General features: G+C 44.0%; 3 protein-coding genes across 6 annotated transcripts in view; 2 read left to right on the forward strand and 1 right to left on the reverse strand.

The window, feature by feature from the left end:
• The window catches only part of dync1h1 (dynein, cytoplasmic 1, heavy chain 1), a 71,894-nt gene extending 69,872 nt beyond the window's left edge, over window positions 1-2,022 (reverse strand). For both annotated transcript variants that reach the window (XM_072457275.1, XM_072457274.1), the window contains exon 1: window positions 1,723-2,022. In XM_072457275.1, coding sequence (XP_072313376.1) covers window positions 1,723-1,969 — 247 coding nt within the window. In that variant the 5' untranslated portion in view covers window positions 1,970-2,022. The remainder of the gene's footprint in view (window positions 1-1,722) is intronic.
• The window catches only part of LOC140370223 (protein NLRC3-like), a 300,708-nt gene that overhangs the window by 278,574 nt on the left and 4,794 nt on the right, over window positions 1-17,340 (forward strand). For all 3 annotated transcript variants that reach the window (XM_072457277.1, XM_072457278.1, XM_072457279.1), the window contains 2 exons: window positions 14,894-15,067; window positions 15,194-15,367. In XM_072457277.1, coding sequence (XP_072313378.1) covers window positions 14,894-15,067; window positions 15,194-15,367 — 348 coding nt within the window. The remainder of the gene's footprint in view (window positions 1-14,893; window positions 15,068-15,193; window positions 15,368-17,340) is intronic.
• Window positions 7,594-14,827, forward strand: LOC140370954 (protein NLRC3-like; the record flags this gene model as incomplete). The annotated part of the gene is made up of 4 exons (XM_072458236.1): window positions 7,594-7,742; window positions 12,616-12,685; window positions 12,790-12,994; window positions 13,083-14,827. Coding segments are annotated over 4 exons (2,169 nt in total), but the record flags the coding sequence as incomplete, so codon positions are not given.

Genomic DNA, 17,340 nt, shown 5'->3' on the forward strand with positions numbered 1-17,340 from the left:
GGATTTAGAGGACGAGATAATGACCTCTGATCACACAGAAGGACACATACGAGCGAACAAACGAGTCATCTGGTGAAGGCAACAGCCGAGTGTAATAACAGTGTAATAACAGTGTGAGCCAAGTGTAATAACAGTGTAATAACAGTGTAATAAGAGTGTGAGCCAAGTGTAATAACAGTGTAATAAGCGTGTGAGCCAAGTGTAATAAGAGTGTAATAACTGTGTGAGCCGAGTGTAATAAGAAGAGTAATAACGGTGTGAGCCGAGTGTAATAACAGTGTGAGCCAAGTGTAATAACGGTGTGAGCCAAGAGTAATAACGGTGTGAGCCAAGTGTGATAAGAGTGTAATAAGAGTGTAATAACGGTGTGAGCCAAGTGTGATAAGAGTGTAATAAGAGTGTAATAACAGTGTGAGCCAAGTGTAATAAGAGTGTAATAACAGTGTGAGCCGAGTGTAATAACAGTGTGAGCTGAGTGTAATAACAGTGTAGTAACGGTGTGAGCCAAGTGCCATTAGCGCCACCTACTGTAGTTGTACATCTTATTTGATGATGTCATAGGCTGATTTAGTCATTCAGTCAGTGCAGGGGCGTCTGATCAATAAAGACTATATAGAACACTGACCGTGACTTGCACAGTGGCAAAGGCGGTTAGCGCTCTTGCCTCCCAAGAAGGAGATCATGGGTTGGATTCCCGGACCAGACCAACATCACATGACATCACTCTGGGTGGAGTCTGCATGTTCTCCCCGTGTTATCGTGGGTTCTCCGGCTCCTCCCACGTCCAATCACATGCATGTGTGAGGTAAGATTGGCCCTAGTGAATGATTGTCTGTAATGTCTATGTCTCTGTGTTGTCCCTGCGACGAGTTGGCCACTGTCCAGGGTGTACCCCGCCTAAGGCCCAAAGTCACTGGGATAGGCTCCAGTCACCCGCGACCCGAAAGGGAACAAGCGGTAGAAAATGAATGAATAGATGGATAGATCCCTGAGTACATCCTGCTGAGTACATCCTGCTGAGTACATACTGCTGAGTACATACTGCTGAGTACATACTGCTGAGTACATCCTGCTGAGTACATCCTGCTGAGTACATCCTGCTGAGTACATACTGCTGAGTACATACTGCTGAGTACATACTGCTGAGTACATACTGCTGAGTACATACTGCTGAGTACATACTGCTGAGTACATCCTGCTGAGTACATCCTGCTGAGTACATCCTGCTGAGTACATACTGCTGAGTACATACTGCTGAGTACATCCTGCTGAGTACATACTGCTGAGTACATACTGCTGAGTACATACTGCTGAGTACATACTGCTGAGTACATACTGCTGAGTACATACTGCTGAGTACATCCTGCTGAGCCACACGTTTGAACACGACAACATCATTGTTAAAGTAAAGAAATAAATGATCACAGTTGGTGTCAGGGCGTCGTCACACGATGAGTACATGCGTTGTGCCACACCCCAGTTAGCATGGTCCCTAAGTCCTGTGTAACCATGACAACAGTATCTGCCTTGGTGCGGTGGCGCAGCGGCTTGTGACGGGTGCACGTCTGCACCGGGCGTGGCGCAGTGAGTCAGCACATTCAGCACAACATGATAAACTCTTGGTGGAGTGTCATAGTGAGCATCAGGCTTAGTGTTTAAGTGAGTTATGATCATCGAGCTACTGTCTGTTAGAGCCGAGCTCAGAGGTTCCACAGGACAAACCTTTGAGAGAACTCCTCTCCACCAGGATGGTCTGGATCTGTGGGTCTGACAGGAACTTCCTCATCTGCTCCACGGAGCTCTTCTCCTCCAGGGCGCTCTCCAGAGAGCCCGGGGCCTCGCCGCCATCTTCCAGCAGCAGCGGCACAAGTTTGCGGATGTGCTTCTGCAGCACCGAGATGTCCGCCACGGTCAGGGCCGTGGACACCTCCATGGAGCCGGCCTCCTCCGTCCCTCCGCCGTCAGACATGGTCAAAGAGCCCGCGACACCGCGGGGTTTGTGCTCGAGCTGCGGGACTAGACAAAGCTCAAAGAGACAGAGACAGAGACAGAGACAGACTGAGGCTTGTCTTCTTCTGTAGCGTGACGCTGGGGCTGGGCTCTGTCTTCTTCTGTCTTTTCACATGTAGGTCAGAAGCGTCCGTATCAGGCGCACACTGCCCCCTGCTGTACCGGAGTGTCACTGCCCCCTGCTGTACCGGAGTGTCACTGCCCCCTGCTGTACCGGAGTGTCACTGCCCCCTGCTGTACCGGAGTGTCACTGCCCCCTGCTGTACCGGAGTGTCACTGCCCCCTGCTGTACCGGAGTGTCACTGCCCCCTGCTGTACCGGAGTGTCACTGCCCCCTGCTGTACCGGAGTGTTACTGCCCCCTGCTGTACCGGAGTGTAACTGCCCCCTGCTGTACCGGAGTGTCACTGCCCCCTGCTGTACCGGAGTGTCACTGCCCCCTGCTGGTCAGTCTGGAGCCTGGTCAGTCTGGAGCCTGGTCAGTCTGGAGCCTGAGGTCACTGACAGGGGGTCAAGGGTCAAACACACTACAGGACAGTCAGACCTACGAAGTGCGTTTGGTTCTAGCTTATGATCTTTCGAGATTTTGCTACTTTTTCAAAGTAAGAGAATAAAAACGCAAATACATTAAATAAAATAGACAGAAGGAAAATGTAAGTTTGAAATAAAACCTTACATTTAAAAAAGAAAATCATCACTTTTATTAGATATATGTTTTTCATATTTATATTATTCTAGAAACAGTTGCACAACTAAAATGCAAAGTTGTTTTATTGGCATAAGCACACAGACTGTGGTAGTACTAAAACACACCACTAGAGGTCACTCTGGAGAAGTGCTGTTTCATGAGGCTTCACTAAAGAATCTACAGCAGGAGGAAAGTATCACCACAGCAACAACATGACGTCATGTTCTATTGTGTTCTATATGAAGACTGGGCTGGCTCTCTTCTTCTTCTTCCATTTAATATACAGGTCAGAGCCAATGTTTCAGGCGCATACTGCCCCCTACTGTACCACAGTGTATTACATTCTAATGAAGAGGATTATTATTACAGTGGAAGACAAAAAAGAAAATGATTGAATGCTTTATCCTCATCCTGTACAATACGCCTCTGTCGAGCATCAAAGTGTGTTATAACATATGGAGCGTCTTGCAGAGCCGCGCCGCGCGGCCGAAACTGCCATGTTATTTTTGTGCCGGCCGCGTGCCGCGGCTCCTGAAACTGCACCGCTATTTGACCGCGTTTTAGCGCCGTTTTAGACCGCGCCGGGTTAGGGTTAGGGTTAGGGTTAGGGTTAAGGTTAGGGTAGGGTTAGGGTTAGGGTTAGGGTTATGGTTAGGGTTAGGGTTAAGGTTAAGGTTAGGGTAGGGTTAGGGTTAGGGTTAGGGTTAAGGTTAGGGTTAGGGTTATGGTTAGGGTTAAGGTTAGGGTAGGGTTAGGGTTAGGGTTAGGGTTAGGGTTAGGGTTAAGGTTAGGGTTATGGTTAAGGTTAAGGTTAAGGTTAGGGTTAGGGTTATGGTTAAGGTTAGGGTTAAGGTTAGGGTTAGGGTTATGGTTAGGGTTATGGTTAGGGTTATGGTTAGGGTTAAGGTTAAGGTTAGGGTAGGGTTAGGGTTAGGGTTAAGGTTAGGGTTATGGTTAGGGTTATGGTTAGGGTTAAGGTTAGGGTAGGGTTAGGGTTAGGGTTATGGTTAGGGTTAAGGTTAAGGTTAGGGTAGGGTTAGGGTTAAGGTTAGGGTTAGGGTTATGGTTAGGGTTAAGGTTAGGGTAGGGTTAGGGTTAGGGTTAGGGTTAGGGTTAGGGTTAAGGTTAGGGTTATGGTTAAGGTTAAGGTTAAGGTTAGGGTTAGGGTTAGGGTTAAGGTTAGGGTTAAGGTTAGGGTTAGGGTTAAGGTTAGGGTAGGGTTAGGGTTAGGGTTAAGGTTAGGGTTAGGGTTAGGGTTAAGGTTAGGGTAGGGTTAGGGTTAGGGTTAGGGTTAGGGTTAGGGTTAAGGTTAGGGTTATGGTTAAGGTTAAGGTTAAGGTTAGGGTAGGGTTAGGGTTATGGTTATGGTTAGGGTTAAGGTTAAGGTTAGGGTTAGGGTTAAGGTTAAGGTTAAGGTTAGGGTTATGGTTAAGGTTAGGGTTAAGGTTAGGGTTAGGGTTATGGTTAGGGTTATGGTTAGGGTTAAGGTTAAGGTTAGGGTTAGGGTTATGGTTAGGGTTAAGGTTAAGGTTAGGGTTATGGTTAAGGTTAGGGTTAGGGTTATGGTTAGGGTTAAGGTTAGGGTTAAGGTTAAGGTTAAGGTTAGGGTTAGGGTTAAGGTAGGGTTAGGGTTAGGGTTATGTTTAGGGTTAAGGTTAGGGTTAAGGTTAGGGTTAAGGTTAGGGTTAAGGTTAAGGTTAAGGTTAGGGTTATGGTTATGGTTATGGTTAAGGTTAGGGTTATGGTTATGGTTAAGGTTAGGGTTAGGGTTAAGGTTAAGGTAGGGTTAGGGTTATGTTTAGGGTTAAGGTTAGGGTTAAGGTTAGGGTTAAGGTTAGGGTTAAGGTTAGGGTTAAGGTTAGGGTTAAGGTTAGGGTTAAGGTTAGGGTTAAGGTTAAGGTAGAGTTATGGTTAGGGTTAAGGTTAGGGTAGGGTTAGGGTTATGGTTAGGGTTAAGGTTAAGGTTAGGGTTATGGTTAAGGTTAGGGTTAAGGTTAGGGTTAGGGTTATGGTTAGGGTTATGGTTAGGGTTAAGGTTAAGGTTAGGGTTAGGGTTATGGTTAGGGTTAGGGTTATGGTTAGGGTTAGGGTTAGGGTTAAGGTTAAGGTTAGGGTTAGGGTTATGGTTAGGGTTAAGGTTAGGGTTAAGGTTAAGGTTAAGGTTAAGGTTAGGGTTAGGGTTAAGGTAGGGTTAGGGTTAGGGTTATGTTTAGGGTTAAGGTTAGGGTTAAGGTTAGGGTTAAGGTTAGGGTTAAGGTTAAGGTTAAGGTTAAGGTTAGGGTTATGGTTATGGTTAAGGTTAGGGTTATGGTTATGGTTAAGGTTAGGGTTAAGGTTAAGGTAGGGTTAGGGTTAAGGTTAAGGTAGGGTAGGGTTAGGGTTAGGGTAGGGTTAGGGTTAAGGTTAAGGTAGGGTTAGGGTTAGGGTTAGGGTCAGGGTTAAGGTTAAGGTTAAGGTTAGGGTTAGGGTTAGCCATGAGGGTTAGGGTTAGGGTTAGGGTTAGGGTTAGGGTCAGGGTTAAGGTTAAGGTTAGGGTTAAGGTTAAGGTTAAGGTTAAGGTTAGGGTTATGGTTAAGGTTAGGGTTAAGGTTAGGGTTAGGGTTATGGTTAGGGTTATGGTTAGGGTTAAGGTTAGGGTTAGGGTTATGGTTAGGGTTAAGGTTAAGGTTAGGGTTATGGTTAAGGTTAGGGTTAGGGTTATGGTTAGGGTTAAGGTTAAGGTTAGGGTTAGGGTTAGGGTTATGGTTAGGGTTATGGTTAGGGTTAAGGTTATGGTTAGGGTTATGGTTAGGGTTAAGGTTAAGGTTAGGGTTAGGGTTATGGTTAGGGTTAAGGTTAAGGTTAGGGTTATGGTTAAGGTTAGGGTTAGGGTTAGGGTTATGGTTAGGGTTAAGGTTAGGGTTAAGGTTAAGGTTAAGGTTAGGGTTAGGGTTAAGGTAGGGTTAGGGTTAGGGTTATGTTTAGGGTTAAGGTTAGGGTTAAGGTTAGGGTTAAGGTTAGGGTTAAGGTTAAGGTTAAGGTTAGGGTTATGGTTATGGTTATGGTTATGGTTAAGGTTAGGGTTATGGTTATGGTTAAGGTTAGGGTTAAGGTTAAGGTAGGGTTAGGGTTATGTTTAGGGTTAAGGTTAGGGTTAAGGTTAGGGTTAAGGTTAGGGTTAAGGTTAGGGTTAAGGTTAAGGTAGGGTTATGGTTAGGGTTATGGTTAAGGTTAGGGTTATGGTTATGGTTAAGGTTAGGGTTAAGGTTAAGGTAGGGTTAGGGTTAAGGTTAAGGTTAAGGTTAAGGTAGGGTAGGGTTAGGGTTAGGGTTAGGGTAGGGTTAGGGTTAAGGTTAAGGTAGGGTTAGGGTTAGGGTTAGGGTTAGGGTCAGGGTTAAGGTTAAGGTTAAGGTTAGGGTTAGGGTTAGCCATGAGGGTTAGGGTTAGGGTTAGGGTTAGGGTCAGGGTTAAGGTTAAGGTTAAGGTTAGGGTTAGGGTTAGGGTTAGGGTTAGCCATGAGGCTATAACGGGCTATAAGGGAAATGCCGCGGTCCCTGAAACTGCGGGTTAGGGTTAGGGTTATGGTTAGGGTTAGGGTTAGGGTTAGGGTTAGGGTTATGGTTAGGGTTAGGGTTAGGGTTAGGGTTAGGGTTAGGGTTATGGTTAGGGTTATGGTTAGGGTTAGGGTTAGGGTTAGGGTTATGGTTAGGGTTAGGGTTAGGGTTAGGGTTAGGGTTAGGGTTAGGGTTATGGTTAGGGTTAGGGTTAGGGTTAGCCATGAGGCTATAACGGGCTAGAAGGGAAATGCCGCGGTCCCTGAAACTGCGCGGCCATTTGACCTATAACATAAGAGAAGGTGAATTTGGATCATCTGGAACACTTGAAAATATGACTTTAGTGCTGTTTTATTACACTTATTCAGTCATATCATTCTGGAATTCATGTTTTCTAACATTTCTCTAAACAACTGAAAAGATATCACAAACATGAAATGAATGGCAAGAGCTTTTGTCTTTTTTATGTCTAACAATACACTTTCTTTCAAATTTGACACTGTGACACTTTCTTTGAAAATCTTGGACACGTAAGTGAAGCTGGAGCAGAGTTTCAGACTATTCCTGCTGTCCCCCCCGCCCCGGCAGGACCGCCCCGGCAGGGCCGGCCCGGTTCTACAGGAAAATACTACTTTATTTATCGCAAGAACAAGAGTGCAAAGTGCAGAACAAGAATAAAAACAAACAAACAACTGGCAAAAAACAATAGTATAGCAAAAAACTCTGCCAAGCAAAAACAGATATAGGGGGGCGCTGTTGGCATTCGATATTCTAGCCTGTTCCGCAGTGGTGGTACCTCTTAATGTTTGATCCGTACACGAGGCCACTATTGTACCGATTTGTTGTATAAAAGTCAGAACCTTGGATATTCACTTCTGCCACTTTGTGCTTCTGAAGCCACGTCAGTGATACAGCGTCACATTCAGTTTGTTCAAAGACTTCAGAACATGTTTTATAGAGGAGAGTTTTTCTAGAGGCTAGAACGAGCTGAAAGCAAACTGGAGAGTCAGAGCGTACAAACGATAGGATCCACTTTTATCTGAAAATGTGTCTCAATAACTGACGTACGAGGAGGAGGAGAGACAGAGGAGGAAACCACAACTATGGAGACTTTTGCTCTTTCTTCAACCTTTCTTCAGTTTGGAGAAGCTTTCGGAGCAACACCAAAGAAACTAAACCATGAACTGATGTGAAAATGTTCTAAAATATGAGTCTTAACGTGTTTTCAGCCACGAATCAAAAGTGAAAAGTGAAAACAAATACTCAATTTGCTGCATGTCCTTCCTCCTCTCTCTTCCCCATTTCACCTGTCTAATAAAGCCTTCAGGTCCTGCCATATTTGTGTCCTCAGCAGTAACCTCCTGTCACTCACCTGTGTGAAGCCCCGCCCACCTGGACCACAGCCAATAGAGGAGCGGCTCTGAGTCACTCCAGGAAGAACACACAAACAGGTTTCTTCCTTCAGCCGCACACTTTTCTCTGGGACACTTTGGACTCTTTGGATCCGCTCAGGTTTGACTACTTTGATTAGATTTAACACTGGCTTTAGTCCTGGATTATACCTGGTTTAGACCTGGTTTAGACCTGGTTTAGACCTGGTTTAGACCTGGTTTAGTCATGGTTTAGTCCTGGTTTAGTCATGGTTTAGTCCTGGTTTAGTCCTGGATTAGACCTGGTTTAGTCCTGAATTAGGCCTTGGTTTATTTCCTGGTTATAGGCCTTGTTATATCATTAGTTTAATTAAAACTTCTTTAATTATTTATAATGAGTGCTGAATGTATTTATTACTTTACATTTGTTAGTCATAGTTCTGTTTAGATTATTGACCTATTTGTAGATTTTGCCTCACTCATAATTGTCTAATATCACTTGTTGTTGTTTATCATTTCCCTGTAGAACTTGACTTGTGTCTGTAGGGGGCAGTGTAGGACTTTGCTGCTGTCACTTCCTCTAAACCCAAATAAATGGTCCTGTTTTGGTCCTTTTGGTTCCCACTGAATTTGTGACTGGTTTTAGTTCAGTTTGAATCTCATATGTTACAGTTTGATGTGAATGTGTTTTCTTGAGGCTCCATGAGATGAAACACTTGACTAAAGTGCAGACTGCACAGAACAGGCTGATGGCTCATGTAGTCTGTGTTTATTTCAATATAAGGACAAGTAAACAACCTGTTCATTTGTTTGTCCTTTAGTTTGATGTGACAGATCAGCACACATGTACAACCAGAACAACAGAAATGTACTCACTTATTTTAGACTTATATGTTTGTTGTTTGTATTTGTAATGTGCCATTTCAGATTGAATATTATGGAGAAATAAATAAACCATGTGATGAGTGGGCGGGGTTAAACAGTGTGATGTCATTGTGTAGGACTCTGGACTGAGCATGGATCAGAGAGAGCACAGAGAGGACGGAGTACCTCCCACCACCAGCAGGGGAGAAGTGACCAGTGAACGCTCCATTGGACGAGATATTGACTTTAAAAAGAAACGTGATCCACAGTAAGTTAAAAACATACCTCTTCACCCAAGCTTATGACCTCCCCTACCCCTAGCCTCCTCTACCCCATTGCCTACTCTTCTACCCCCTGTTACATCCCCATCTTTTTCTCTCTACTTCTTCTGTCTTGTTATTTTTTATTCTGTATATTAATGTGTATTGTACGTGTTGTCCCCCCCTGTCTGTAAATACCACTCCCTTTTTTATATATGTTCAGCGTCTTTGGGTCACTGAAAAGCGCTATATAAATAAAAGTTATTATTATTATTATTATTATTAAGTCAGACATAATAATTAGATCTGACTGGTCTTTGTTTATATGCACAAACTACATCAGAAAACTAAAAGCATCAGATGAACATGAGTCATTTAAGGAGTTGTTTTAATGGACCAGGGGTGTCTAACTCATTTTGGGCCGTGGGCCGAATTTCGACGCTCAGGCTGAGTCGCGGGCTGAACATAACGTGAAACATAAAACAACAAAAAATATAAGAAATAAATAGCTTTATATAGCCTACGCTGTTTTTGAAGCAATTACTGGATCGATTAAAAAAAAGACAAAGCCTTTGTTCTCATTAACTGAAATGTATTAAGAAAAACAGGTGTAATTTCACCAATACTGTGCTTCAGTTTATGTGTGTTACAACTTCAGATCACAGTTGATCTACAGAGAGAAACATTTAGTCATATGTGACTGACCGTGGATAAACCAGTTACAAGTCTACCCGGAGACATTTTGAGTTATTCACAGATTCTGATCATATTTGAGTAAGTTGTGGTCAGTTGTGATTCAGTGCAACACAAACAACAAAAACTTGAACACTGAGCACTAAACGACATGATATGTACATAATAATAAAAATAAAGTTTTGTAGCGCAATAGGAAGTGGTGATATGTACATCATAAAAATGTAATAATCCAAGAGTCCAATTACATCAGAGATCACATCCTCTTCTCTGCAGTGACTCTTGGCGCTGGGCATGTGATGTCTTTTGCCTCGTCAGCACAGAAAGGCCTGATTTTTTCATGCAGATAGGTCTGCCTGTCAATGTTCAGTCCAGGTGGGACCAGGACATGGAGATTGTCAACCGGAGGCAGAACAGCTGAATTGCGTAGCAGCTGAAATTCCACAGGTTCTGCTTCAACAGTGACTTTTTGCAAGCACCACACCTGGTCTCTTGGCATCAAAGCTATAAGCAAATAACAGGACATTTAAGAAATGGCTAACTATTTCACATAAAACACTCATTAACTCATTTTATTTTTAACACAATGTGAGAGTTTCAATATAAATACCTGAAGTGCTGATAACTCTTGATCTTTGGAAGCCGTCTGAAGAAGGGACTCAGATGCTTCTGCCAGTCCAAGTTCTTGACAAACACTTTGCCATCCGCCGTTCCAACAAGCTGTGGGATATTGAGGTGAGACTCAGGAGAGCTGTTTTCCACTACCTGATGACAAGGGCGACAATGTAAAAAAAATGAGAACAGAAGAAATATATCTTAAGCAGAGAGCAGCACTGAAGTTTTACCAGACTAATGTTTACACATTACAGTAGTCAAATAATATAAACTAACCTCAGCGATGTCTTCCAAAGTGTCAACCCTGGTCTTCATGTATGCTCGCTTGATAAGTCCAAAGCCGCAATCAGGGGAGAAAGCGTGTCGCTCCGTGCTGACCGGCTGCAGAGGGTTTGAGGGAAAGTGTATCTGTAGAAGACAGAGGGAGAGAGCAAAGGAATTAGATTAAGACATGTGACATTTGATAAGATAAGATTTTCCTTTATTGTCCACACATGGAGAAATTTAATTGTTGCAACGCAGGAAGATACAGAGGAAGTTATAGGAAGTTTAAAAAACACTCTTAATAGAAGAACTCTTATAAACAAAATCACCTATAGACAGAACCTCTCATTTCTCAATAAGGAGGGGAAAAATAAAGATAAAATAAAAACAGCTAGCGTAAGACAAAATAATACTACTACTACTAATAATAATAATAGTAAAATAAACACTATTTACATCAGTTATATGCACATGAATGTGACATTATTGTGTGTGATAAAGACATTTATGTCTATTCATACAGTAACAGTCAACAAGTATAATTGCTATTCTGCATTTGCACTTTATTGTACATTTAATAAAGTGAAGTTAAGTAAATGATGTGTAATGCAATGGACTTCTGCATAGTTTTTGATAAAATCCAGCTGTGAGCGCCAATTCTGAAAAGTGAAACAAAGAAGTTTGGAATTTAACGAGCTAAACCGGCTAACGCGGGCTACAGTAAAAAACACGAAGATACAGACATTATACCATCCCAAAACAGCTAGTTTCAAGAGAGTACGTGATGTTAATTATTCAGTAGTAGTCACATTAAATTCAAGCCCAAGTTTATAATGTAGAGTGAAGACTGAAGCAGCATGTTAGCTTAGCATTGCTCTGTCTCTGCTCCGGTGCCCGAGGCAAAAGTGACGAGGCTAAAGTGACATCACGAAACCACCTTCTCTACACAGCGTTAAAGCAGTACTTTAGAGTAAAAGTACCTCAGTTCCGTTGCAATGTAGTCCAGGGAATCGTAAGCTCTGTAGAAAGTCTGGAGAAATGAATAATGTCTCTGAGGAGAACACGTAGCTGTAGCCATGTGGTTCGCAGCTGATTGGTGGAAAAAGATCAACTTTGCGCTGCTGAAAAAAGGTAACGCCCCCGCGCGGAGCACGGAAACTACCCATTTTTAACGGCTTAATGTGTACATTTAAGGTAATGAATACTGTTATCTGAAGCATGGAGGGGGAGGGGCTCCTTTATAACTTCAACTTTCACATAATGCAAAAAAACAAAAATCAAAAATTTGGGGAAAAAAACCTAAAAACCTGTTTTTCTCAGTTTGGTCCGGGCCGACTTTTCACGGCTTTAACGGTGCTCCGTCACATAGGTATTTGGAACTGAAAAAACTTGTATTTGACTTTATTACAAAATAGTAGTTCTCTGCAGTTCTCTGTTCACCTGAACTGACACACCACAAAATACAAACACACGTGGAGCGTTTAAGGAGGTTAAGTTACCCCTCTGGCCTTGAAAATATAGAATAAGTGCATGAGCCACAGTGTTCCATCAAACCAAACTCTTTTGTCGAATCGTGGGCCAAATATTATGTATGTTAATGTTTATAATCAAAAAGGCAATGCCAATATAATGAATTTAGACTTGTGGAAGTTAGAATAAGCAGACAAGAGGTACGTTTATTAACTTCCATCAACCACACCGGTGCAACAACAGTAATCTTAAATGCCTTCACCCCTCTAACACTTCCTTCGCCCCTTCACAATAAAATAAGTTTTGTGTGCGTAGACTCAAACTTAAAACATGAAATTAAGTTGTGTTTCATCGCTCGAACTGAAATAAATAACCTTTGTCATAATGACGCATGTGTTTTACTGAAGTGTGTCTTCTTCTGTGTCCTAGGATCAAACATCCTCCGTCTGAACCTGGTCCCAGCTGTGAGTCCCTCAGGAGTCACAGGTCTATGAGAGACCCAGTGAACTTCAGGAACAAGTTGTGAGTGATCTGTGTATAATGGGATAGTGTCATTACATTATAGAAGTTGAACCACTGCAGGATCTGAAAGTGAGCAGAACTTACCACATATTGACCTCCAAGCAACAAAACCATATTCAGTAAATGTGAGGTGAATGAAATTCTGTAGAATATGAAAAAAAAATCACTTGATTCTCTGGAGTAAATAATCTTTAATAGCTTGAAAAATGTCAAGTTTAGAGAAAGAGATTTCTGAACTGTTCCCCAGCTGTGAGTCCTTCAGCAGTGGCCGGTCGATGGGTCATACACTTGAGTGTTGAATAAACATTTAATCAGTGTCTTTGACAGAGTGGAGCAGCTGGGTCCAGAGGTCTCTAGTGGTCAGCACCATCAGACACAGCTGGACTCCATATTAAAGGTCTGTCATTCACAAAAGTTTGGAAATGTTCCGATGAATGAGAACTTGTTTCACACAGACCTGACTCTGACTGCATTTGTGTTGTTTATAATATGTCTGTTCAGCTTCTGGAGAAGGACATCTTCACTTTTGTCCAGAAGGAGCTGAAGAAGCTCCAAAAGGTTCTGACTACAGATTACCCAGAATGCTTAGAGCCTCTGAAGGATGAGGATGAAGAGCAGAGGAGCAGCAGTGAGGCTGTTCTGAAGATCACACTGAACTTCCTGAGAAGGATGAAGCAGAAGGAGCTGGCTGAACGTCTGTGGAGCAGTAGGACCATTTAACACATTGAACAAGGTGCTCACAGTCATTTTATATTCTCTGAAACTCAGGGCTGTGTCTGTTTGTCTTTATTCAGGGACTTATTCTGGAGTTTGTGGGCGTAAACTGAAGTGTGACCTGCAGAAGAAGTTTGAGTGTGTGTTTGAGGGCATCGCTAAAGCAGGAAACCCCACCCTTCTGAAGCAGATCTACACAGAGCTCTACATCACAGAGGGAGGGTCTTCAGAGGTCAACCAGGAACATGAGGTCAGACACATGGAAACAGCCTCCAGGAAACCAGACCCAGCAGAGACAGCCATCACATGTGAAGACATCTTTAAAGGCCCAGCTGACACAAAAGGACCAATCAGAACAGTGCTGACAAAGGGCGTGGCTGGCATCGGGAAAACAGTGCTCACTCAGAAGTTCAGTCTGGACTGGGCTGAAGGCAAAGCCAACCAGGACATACAGCTGCTGTTCCCGTTCACTTTCAGAGCACTCAATGTGCTGAAGGAGAGAAGCTTCAGCTTGGTGACACTTGTTCATCACTTCTTTAGTCAAACACAAGCAGAACTCTGCAGCTTTGAAGACCTCCAGGTGCTCTTCATCTTTGACGGTCTGGACGAGTGCAGACTTCCTCTGGACTTCACCAAAACCAAGGCCCTGACTGACCCCTCAGAGTCTGTCTCAGTGGACGTGCTGCTGGTAAACCTCATCAGGGGGAGCCTGCTTCCCTCTGCTTGCCTCTGGATAACCACACGACCCGCGGCAGCCAATCAGATCCCTCCTGAGTGCGTCTCCATGGTGACCGAGGTCAGAGGGTTCACTGACCCACAGAAGGAACTGTACTTCAGGAAGCGCTTCAGAGACCAGGCTGACACAATCATGTCCCACATCAAGACGTCCAGAAGCCTCCACATCATGTGCCACATGCCAGTCTTCTGCTGGATCACTGCCACAGTCCTGGAGCATGTGTTGAAAAGCAGAGAGAGAGGAGAGCTGCCCAAGACCCTGACTCAGATGTACATCCACTTCCTGGTGGTTCAGGCCAAAGTCAAGAACATCAAGTATGAAGAAGGAGCTGAGACAGACCCACACTGGAGTCCAAAGACCAAGAAGATGGTGAAGTCTCTGGGAAAACTGGCCTTTGAGCAGCTGCAGAAAGGAAACCTGATCTTCTACAAGAGGGACCTGAGCGAGTGTGGGCTGGACGCTGCAACGGCCTCAGTGTACTCCGGAGTGTTCACACAGGTCTTTATAGAGGAGCCAGGCCTGTACCAGGACAAGGTCTACTGCTTCATCCATCTGAGTGTGCAGGAGTTTCTGGCAGCTCTTCACGTCCATCTGACCTTCATCAAGACTGGGATCAACCTGCTCTCAGAGAAAACACAGAGGTCAATATTTAATGTGAAAAGAAAACTAAGGCACCTTCACCAGACGGCTGTGGACCAGGCCTTACAGAGTCCAAATGGACACCTGGACTTGCTCCTTCGCTTCCTATTGGGTCTTTCACTGTCTGCCAATCAGGTCCTTCTGCAAGGTCTGGTGACACAGACAGAAAGTAGCTCCGATACCAATCAGAAAACAGCAGAGTACATCAAGAAGAAGCTGAATGAGGATGTGTCTGCAGAGAGGAGCATCAGCCTGCTCCACTGTCTGAATGAACTGAATGAGCGTTCTCTGGTGGAGCAGATCCAACAGTACCTGAGTTCAGGACGTCTGTCTGAAGGTGGACTGTCTCCTGCTCAGTGGTCAGCTTTGGCCTTCATCTTACTGTCATCAGAAGAAGATCTGGACCAGTTTGAGCTGAGTAAATACTCTACTTCAGAGGAAGCTCTGTGAGTAACCTTTGTTTAACAGAAAATGGCTGGATTCAACTTCTACATAAACAATGTTGTCTCTCTCCAGACTGAGCAGCTGTAACCTGTCAGAGAGAAGCTGTGAAGCTCTGTCCTCAGTCCTCAGCTCCCAGTCCTCTAGTCTGAGAGTCCTGGACCTCAGTCACAATGACTTGAAGGACTCGGGGCTGAAGATGTTATCTGCTGGACTGAAGAGTCCTCACTGTAAACTGGAACAGCTCAGGTCAGAGAGTTTAATATTATTCACTATGAAATAATGATTGATGAAAGTAACATAAATATAGAGGATTTGTATTAATTTGTGTACTTTGGGTTTAATGTCACTGATTAGAATAATATGTGTCCTCAGACTGTCAGGTTGTCTGGTCTCAGAGGAAGGCTGTGTTTCTCTTGCCTCAGCTCTGAGGTCCAACCCCTCCCATCTGAGAGAACTAGACCTAAGCTACAACCATCCAGGAGACACAGGAGTAAAGCTCCTGTCTGCTCTACAGGAGGACCCCCACTGCACACTGGACACTCTCAGGTATGGACCTGTCCTCACTGAGATTTGTAACACCTAAGAGTGCTATTTACAGGTTAATATCAGGTAACAGTGTGTTCACTATGGTATGGACCAGTGTAGTTCAGTTAGGTCTGTCTACTGGAGCAAATGAAATAAAAGACCACTGACCCAGAAGTGTGTTTAAATTGAAAAGTTTGGACTGAAGTAACTAACAACAATCAATATTGTACATTTCACTTACTTTACTACATACTCCTTGACAGAGTAAACATTCACCTTATGCTTACGACGTTCCACACGTGGGACGTTGGACTTTTCCTTTCCTTATTCAATTTTGTCCCCATCTAACAAAAGGGACTCTCGGGCCGTTTGATGTGTTGTACTTAATAATAAAGCTGTATCCCACTTATTCAGTCAAATTAATTATACAAATATTAATACTTTTATATGGATTCCACCCGGACATTTTTGCTTCATTATAAGTCCCTAAAACTAATTTTTTGTGAATTTACCTTCAACTTTAATTCAATTTATTAAATTAAATTTTATTAAATTAAATAAAATAAAAAAATTGTAACGCCTAAAATCACAACAACAGTTGCCTCTGAGGGCGAAAGTGAAAAATTAATCAAGCAATGTCTGTAGTGGCGATGGAGTCAGACAATGTCTGTGGTGGCGAGGGACAATGTCCCAGAGTCCTCTGTCCTTAGACTCTCCTTCTCGGCCAGGAAAAACTACAAAAACCTCCTTGGGAAAAAGTAGAAACCTGGAGGAGTTCCACAGTGAAGGAGAGATCTGACTCCATCAGACGGGAGGGAGACTGGAGCTGGAGCCACTCTTCAGGCAGAAGAGGGACCGTCCACACGGGGCAGGGACCACTTCACCAGGAGTAAAAATAATTTGTAGAACAGTCTCATTGTTCTGTCAAAATTATTTTTTGTTACTCGGTTTTTCAAACTTGGCTTTAGTGTTAGAGTTAAATTTCAGTTTATCATCAATTATTGTGCTTCTTGAACTAAATTTCAGTGACTGTGTTGTCCAGCTTCACGAGTGAGTGACTGAGTGTTTGAACTAAAAACAAGAATTCATTATTTTGTCTTTCCTGTGTTTCAAACCAACATTTGTCACTTCACCAGTGATAAAAACAGTCAGTTTGGGCCCAGTCGTCCTCTTCAGTGCTGTTTAAAGACCAACAATGGTGAGCAGTTTCTTCTGCAGCAGCTCTGTGTGGGCCGTTTGTGTGTCTCCCTCGTTTAGCAGAGAAAGGACTAGAACAATCCACTAATCCACTCGACCCACCAATATACATCTCCAACATTTAATATCTCAAAAATGTGGAAAAGTGATTTAAATCAACATGTGCATTACATGTTCATTCTGATCAAACTAATGCAGAGGGGGCGTGTCCCCATGAAACAACTGTGGATTTGACAAATGAGTTTATATCTGGACTGAGAGTGGACAATAGTGAAAGTGTTATCTGTGGGCCCCGTGGGTCACTGTGGGCCCCGTGGGTCACTGTGGGCCCCGTGGGTCAATGTGGACCCCGTGGGTCACTGTAGGTCCCGTTGGTCACTGTGTGCCCGTAGGTCACTGTGGGCCCTGTGGGTCACTGGGGGCCCTTTGGGTCACTGTGGTTCCCGTGGGTCAATGTGGCCCACTGTAGGTCCGGTGAGTCATTGTGGGCCCCGTGGGTCACTGTGGCTCACTGTGGACCCCGTGGGTCACTGTAGGCCTCTAGGGTAATTGTGGGTCACAGTGGGTCCAGTGGGTCACTGTGGTTCACTTTCGGCTCCGTGGGTCACTGTGGGCCCTGTGGGTCAATTTGGTCACTGTGGGTTACTGTGGGTCACTGTGGTTCCCGAGGGTCAATGTGGGCCTCGTAGGTCACGGTGGGTCACTATGGGTCCTGTGGGTCACTGTGGGTCCCGTTGGTCACTGTGTGCCCGTGGGTCACTGTGGGCCCCATGGGTCACTGTGTGCCCGTATGTCAC

This window comes from Eucyclogobius newberryi, unplaced genomic scaffold (genome assembly GCF_026437365.1).
Source record: "Eucyclogobius newberryi isolate DKJ021-1_F unplaced genomic scaffold, fEucNew1.0.hap1 SCAF_21, whole genome shotgun sequence".
Lineage (NCBI taxonomy): Eukaryota > Metazoa > Chordata > Actinopteri > Gobiiformes > Gobiidae > Eucyclogobius > Eucyclogobius newberryi.